Below are 7,466 nucleotides of genomic sequence, written 5' to 3'. Positions count from 1 at the left end.
CTTTCTATATCATAACACATTGATATTCGTCTATCGAAGATGACGAATCAGGACAAATTTTTGTCATCATGAGCGGCAAAATTCTGTCACAGGATAGAAGATGGTCACTGGCTAGAAAACTGATCTTTGAAGAGGACATTGGATCAGTGGCTATGATCTAATGAAAGATTATAAAAGAGTTAGTGGTAAGACAAGTAAAAGAAGAGTATTTTTACCACCTGCATTATTAAAATTGTAATTTATATTGTGTCCATTTCCCAGGATTTATTGATACTGATATGACGTCAGGGGTGAGTGAAGCCGTGGTAACACAGTCGGTACCACTACAGAGACTGGGAACACCTGCGGAGGTCGCTACAGCTGTCAGATTCCTCGCATATTCGACTTACATTACAGGAACTGTAAGTATGCCATATCCTCGTTTTTCAGATTTTCATGGAACGTGTACTGGCTTCTGCAAAGATAAACATTAATATGCATTTGCTTTGCAAATGTTACCTTTGTAATTATCTTGTTGTTTTTCTTCAGGTTCTGGTTGTAGATGGTGGGATGCAGTTGAACACATGAGACTTCAAGAGCCCAATACAGGATAATCTAATTATTTCTAAACCAAGAAATGTATATGGACCAAACTACTACAATCAGAATTCAGCTGCAGCCCAGGAGAAGACAGTGACCAAATATCATAGAGACTTGAGGATGATGTCTAAATAAAACCAAAGTTGATGGTTTGACTAAGATTCTTCCTGCTTCCTTGTTTTTTAATGTCAATTGTAACAATTATTGTAACTTGATTTCAAATCTCAATTTTTGCAGATTATATTACAGTATAAGTATTATTATCTAATGGTATTACATGTTGTATCCCAGTGTATATCCTGACCCTTCTCCATAGTCAATACTGTACAGTCCCCTTACCCCTTACTGCACAGACACTACTCCACAATCAATACTGTACAATCCCCAACCCCTACTGCACACTACTTAGTATATAAACATGCTGACTTTGTTGAGACCTTCCAGCCAAAACAGCTTGTTGTTTGCCCCGTCAGTGGGTAGCAAACCTTTGCATCTGGCGGGCAGGCCTTTGAAGTTGGGTGGGTCGACTAAAACAAAGGACACTCTGTTCAATCCAATGGATTGTCCACTTGACTTGCCTTATGTTGTCTTTTCAGCTTGTCCAAGTGCTATTCTAACTTGTAAGAACAAAACAGCTAGGATAATGTGGTCAGATATGTTGTTGTTGATGTTGAAAGGGGGCCTGCATGCCCTTTTTTGTAAGGCGTAATCAGCCCTTTTTAATCTTCATAATCCGTAGGCAGCCTCCCAAAAAGATCAACATAATTTGAGATAGTACATTAACTGCAAAGCGTCAAGTCGTAATCAGCTCTGAGAATTTAATGTAATTTGTAATCGGCGGCGAAAATTTTGCGTAATTCGTTAAATCACTACCCCCCATGCAGGCCCTCTTGAAAAACACAGTTTGATTGGTGATTGTTTGTTTCTTATTTCAATCAAACTTGAAATCTTGAAAACTAGATGTTTGGCATTGCCTGGATGCATAGGACAGAAGATTTCTAGGAGGAAATTTATTGTTAATAAAGATTTTCTTCACCACATATGATGTACTGTAGACATGATGCCATATGAAGTATCACTGTCAGGTCCGGTTAAGTACACACGTGTGCCACTTGGAGAAAGAGCAGTGTTTATTTTGAAAACAACAGAAGTTGTTTGTGGGAAGAGAAAACATTGTTTAAGTTCTCAGTTTACTCTACATGGTGGAGGTCAGGCCAAGACTTGGTGTCGTTTTTCATTTTTGACATCCTAGCTAGTAATGAGTAACAATTCTTTACAGCTTTGGGATATGAAATTCTTATAGAAAAGTGTCTTTCATTGGCCATTACATAACTACCTTCATCAGTTACTGGGGTCTAGGGTATGTAAAGATGTATAACGTTAATGTGGGTATACAGTGCCATACAGTGTCCACTGTTGTCGATTTTTGGAGATGGAAAAAGACAATAGAAAACCAAGGAAAGGAACAAGGAAAAGAAGAGAAGAGAAAACCACCACTGAAAAGGTAACCGATTGGAAAAAGTACGGAGAGACTAGTAGAGCTGGAAGAGAGAATGCACACAAGGAAGCAGCAGACAAGCACATGTGATCGCCACCATCGGACTGGAGAGCGGAGGAATAGAGACAACAACACTGTCAGGTGTTGACTTCATATTAATTGTCACAACCGCTTGAGGAGAATTCTTGTCAACATTGACACCTTGACATAGGAAAATGTGCTGAGGCTGGTTAAGGTCACTGTTCAACAGCATGTACAAATGTACAGCACAGTAGTTTTTGCTTAGTTTATACGTTCGAATTATGAATGCCATGGCATGAAATTGAAATTGTAAATGTGCACAATTTATGCTCTCAAACGGTGACAAACACCGTTGATATATCAAAACGCAAACTTGTTATGTTTACCTTCGCAGAAGGAAAACATATTGTTTTTGCTCAGTTTCTTCTCCAAACACATAAGGTCAATGATCTGAACGTCTGTCACCATGGTAGCTAGTGTTGGGCTACAACATGTTGCAATTTTATGGCAGGAGGGATTTAGAATCCTGTCACCATATATATGAATGTGTTTGAGTAAGAATTAACAGAGAAGACCACATGCGAAGGCAAACATTTTGCATTTACTTTGCAAATGTTATATGGTATGTTGAAATGGAACGCACCAGGCGTTTGCGCGAGAAAATAAAAAGCACTAAAGCTTGTACTGATGAGCGTCAGCCATGCGTACAAAGTCCACGGAATAGTGACGTCTGCACATTAATTTAATGCCTGTACACCTGCCAGTACGTAATGACCGTAAGTTCGTGCCGGTGTGAAACAAACAAGCCCGAACAATAGCGTCGTATTACCGCCCCTTTCACCGTCCATTGTACCAGTGGGCGGTTCCCTCTTACCTTCAGGTGGAGTGATGTTAGTAGGTCTGAATTAACGCCGACCAACAGGTAAGTAGTGTATATCTCTGGGCATATTCAACAGTTTGTAAATGCCATTCTGGTTTAAAATAATCCGACTTTATCGTAGTTACAAACAGTGCGTGGGCATAAATGTTTTCGTCAATTATGAAATGTAAACGTAGTTGTTTCCCCAGCCAGTGTTATCGTTAGAGTTTATCACCTGTTCATGTTCAAGAGTAGATCTACACAAATCCAGGTTTGGCCAGTCTCTAATTTCATCGCATTTCTGTCGATGACTTAGCCTGGCTTACTACTAGGTTAATTATTTGCAAGCATGGTTGCCCTCAGCAAAACGCAGTATTGACTATTATATACAATAGTTCACATTACTTAATACTTCATGGAGTCGCCCTAAGCATATTGTTTTGCTCTGTTTCCGCCTATTCTTCTTCTCCTCCTCCAAACCAATAAGGTCAATGGCCTGAACCAGACGTCTGTCACCATGGTAGTGTTGGCATTGGTTACATCATGTTACAGTTTTATAGCAAGAGGGATTTAGACTCCTGTCTGGCCATATATATACACATGAATGTGTTTGAGTAAGAATTAACAGAGCAGACCATATGCGAAGGTAAACATTACGCATTTGCTTTGCAAATGTTACCTTTCTAGTGTTTGTTATGGAGTGTGTTTCTGCAGTCTAATGATGCATACTAGTATGTTCCACGTATACGTAGGTTTTATATACGACGTGCAGTTAGAGCGTCTCCGTATTTGCTGGAGGGGTATATGAGAATATCAGACAGGATGTCTTACTCAGGCACTGATCTTGATGTTACGTATACGACATTTACGTTAAAGGCATCCAATGCAAATTCACGGTAGCAAAATAAAAAGAATATATATTTTCTGGCTGAGGAAATTTGTCTAATACTGACCTTTAATGTCATTTCCTAGCACGTTTTCGTCATCATTTCACACCCAGTATTTGAAATAGCCCATATAAAAACAAGCTACATGAGGCGTCTCTTTATTTTCTGGGTACCGCCCATGAAATTAATAAAGTGACATCGCAATTTTGTCTCAGATATCAATATGCTATGGAATAGGATTGATTCACCTTACCCTTAAAGAAGAAGGGTCAGAAAATTGTCTTCGAGTCACTTTTGCCGCCAGGAAATCGCAATGGATGCCTTAAAACAGATACCTTGAAGAGGGTATCATATTATGAGAAACCACACACCCATAAATGACAAGTCCCCCTATTTAGAATAGGCGCATGTCATGGTGGTGATGACAAAGCTTTTGTTATTTGGTACGCGTGTTTGTCGAGTGTTCGCCTGGTGCTATCAACGTCAAGACGCCATCTGTCGTCTGTACGGGCTGTTTTACAGCACGGGGTCGTAAAGCGAAGAATGGCACCTATGGGCACTTAATGTAGATAGATTGATTTTGCTGTCTATTACTTATAGGTATGACTTTCCACATAGACTGGTTCGACTAAGGAACACACATTGCTGCATACACAATGTGAAAGAACACACCCTGCTTAATAATACACAGTCTATAGCCCACTTGCTTATATTCGAAGATTCTTTCAATGCAAGGTCAATTCATTTTGATCTCTTTTGTAAGCATGTCGTCTAGATCTGAGCTTAGTCACTCTTGATTCTAGCTTTCGAGTTGGATGTAAAAGATAAGATGATATCGATGTTTAATTTGCAGGTTATAAGGTTAAGATGATCAGGCAGCAGGGTAACAGTACGGCTTGAACTTCAAGACCGATCAAACATACTACTGTACTAGTATATAGACGGTCCATGGTCAATATTTACCTTCCCTTGCGAAGGGATACAACCTTTTCCGGAACAAGCACGTTTGACGAAAAGCAAGCAAGTTTGATCAACGGTTATAGAGCTGTTATTAGGCTGTCTCAACATGATTTGCAGACGTTGCCAGATATACACAAGTCACAAAAGCACCGCATTCGAAGCGTGACTTCCTTTTTCATATTTCAACTGGCAAAGTTCCTTTCGACACTGGGAATACATTCACACTTCACATTACTGACATACTACATTCACAGCTAAGACGAAAAGGATCCGAAGTGATGCCTGTTACAGCTTATGCTCTTTAACAAACCGCGTTAGAGAGGTACTCTCCAAGCAGAGGTTTTGGGGTTTGCTTTATTTTTGGCGTGTTTTAGGCTTTTTTAAACTTATGTTTTGCACCGGTATCTTTTTTTAGGCCAACCCAACGCGTCAAAAAAAGATACCAGTGCAAAAAAGAAATCCCGTTAAAAAGCCCCAAACACGTCCAAAATCCAAAATAAACCAAAACCCAAACCTCTGCTCGGCGAGTATTAGAGAGGACTTGTGTGGGACTGCGTGCAACAATACCCTGGTAACCCTACCCCTCACGGGTACAGAGTGGTGTGTAAGGGGAACTGGTCTTTGTGTCGCCTGGCTCTTTGATACCTGGTACTGTACGTACTCGTGTGTGTGTGGGAGTCAGCCGAAACGGTTTGGTGCGCCAAGGGCGTGTTGGGAAATGCTCAGCAATATAGATACGTAGAAAGGCTGCATCAAACTGGCTTCACAGAGAAGAACGTAGTTGACATACTGGTATCCTGGGCCGACCGTGCACGAGTGCAGACAGAGTTGGACAGGTAAAAGGTGTGTTGTCTTTATATATCTTGGAAAAGATCGGTGCTGACGACGTCGTGTCGCGATGTGTGCCTTGGTTAAACACGTTCACAGGATCTACGTCGGATTTGACGAGTTTGTGGAATATTTGACAGACTGTGCAGCTAAGATGGGAATATATCAGTTTGCTGTCCCAAATGAATGTTTAGTCACTGTTGAACGCCTTGAGACGTCTTCAGTGGTAAAGCAAAATGTGGGTAACTCTAGGCCCTAGATAGAAGGGCGGGCGAATGAGGGAGGGAATTCGAACGTGTTGTTCAAAGGGCTGAATAATACCCTCAAAACGATTAGCATTGTGAAGACATTGCTAACGACATTAGCGACTTGGCGCCGTGCCACATGTTTCCTTAACAAGCGTGTGTTGTAGATAGAGGACTTCCAGAATCAAACCGTTGAGGTAAGCTGAAATAGGTTTATTTTTCCCCCCAAAACAATGTCTTCAGAAAACGTGTACAAAAAGTATCAACTTGCGATAAACACACAATAGTGTCGATCGATAATCCAACTGGCGTAAATCCCACGATTCGTGGTTTTGGTCTACCTTAGGCCACAGCACGTAAATTTTAAGGATAACATCCTCTGGAAACTCCAAATCTAATGCGATAGGGCGAAAAAAAACAAGGCGGGTCCAAAATAACAAGATTCCTACATTTTCAAATTTTGACATCATAAACCTTAAACAAGAAATGATAACTATATTGTGCTATGTTTACTGTCAACTATTACAACAGCCATTTCTCACTGAAGAATAAAAGTTTTCCACCATTGTACAAATGATTTTGATTCAGTGGGAACATCACCGTGATATAAAAGGAATGAAATACATCACTGCATCAAAGTAAAGACAACAATAAATAAAAGTCCTGTCTTGTCACGTTCCGGCATGTCAACAGACATCTTTGCCCATTTTCGGCATGTTGACCACTGTAAGAGAGCAACCAAATTTCTTTTTATTTCCCAAAATCAGGCGAAAATTAATTCACGCGCGCTGATGTCATCCATAAAAAATACTTACTGTGGCCATAGCTGCTTGGCAATGTGCCTGATACTGTCAGCGCCTCATCGTCCTGTGGCACACTCCTGTGGTTTTGGTTGCCACAGTTTACAGCCAACTTCTCAGTCATGTTTACCCCCCAAGTGTCCAAGTCAGATTACTTCTAAATGCATTGGATATCAATAATTCACCAAAATCACCACCCAAATGTTCCCAGGTCAGGGTTGACAGTCCTCTGGTCGATACGTATTGTACAGCGCATACGTGCTGTTTTATTAGGCCATGTTGATTTGATAATATGGATGACATCTACGCGCGCATGAATTTTCGGCCGTTTAAAAAAAAACGTACTTTTCGACCATACTGTAGATCGTACAAAAAGAGCGAATATATCTCATATGTTGCAAAAAAAGTATTTAAAAACGATACCAATGTCATAGAATGCCGAAATCAATTCAGGAAAAGAAGAAAATGTGAAGAAATGAAAATGAAGAATCTATTATCATTCGCCATACCATACTTAGTGTGTTTAGTCATTTGTTCAACCTTTATGACCACGTAGATTTCATAATGAAGGAAACTTTTTTTTTTGGCCAAACTTTTTTTATTCGCCCGCTTGCATCAGTTTTGGGGTTCCCAGAGGATGTCATCCGTAGAACCAAATTAACATGGCCTAAGTACTAATTTCGCCGGACGCTAGCCCGTGGATCAATAGCTTGTTCAGTCATCTATATTCTGTCTGGCGCAGTGGCCATTGATTTTGAGTATATCACGTAAGGCCACAGCATGTAAATT

The 7,466-nt window shown here is 40.3% G+C and overlaps 1 protein-coding gene across 1 annotated transcript in view; it reads left to right on the top strand.

The window, feature by feature from the left end:
- The window catches only part of LOC109466054 (carbonyl reductase family member 4-like), a 6,856-nt gene extending 5,860 nt beyond the window's left edge, over positions 1–996 (top strand). Inside the window, exons 5-6 of the mRNA XM_019763633.1 lie at positions 262–401; positions 529–996. Coding sequence (XP_019619192.1) covers positions 262–401; positions 529–567 — 179 coding nt within the window. The 3' untranslated portion in view covers positions 568–996. The remainder of the gene's footprint in view (positions 1–261; positions 402–528) is intronic.
- Positions 997–7,466: the final 6,470 nt, after the last annotated feature.

Source organism: Branchiostoma belcheri, unplaced genomic scaffold (genome assembly GCF_001625305.1).
Source record: "Branchiostoma belcheri isolate BF01 breed outbred unplaced genomic scaffold, Haploidv18h27 scaffold16, whole genome shotgun sequence".
Taxonomy (NCBI): Eukaryota; Metazoa; Chordata; class Leptocardii; order Amphioxiformes; family Branchiostomatidae; genus Branchiostoma; species Branchiostoma belcheri.
This window is presented reverse-complemented; position numbering and strand designations above follow the sequence as displayed.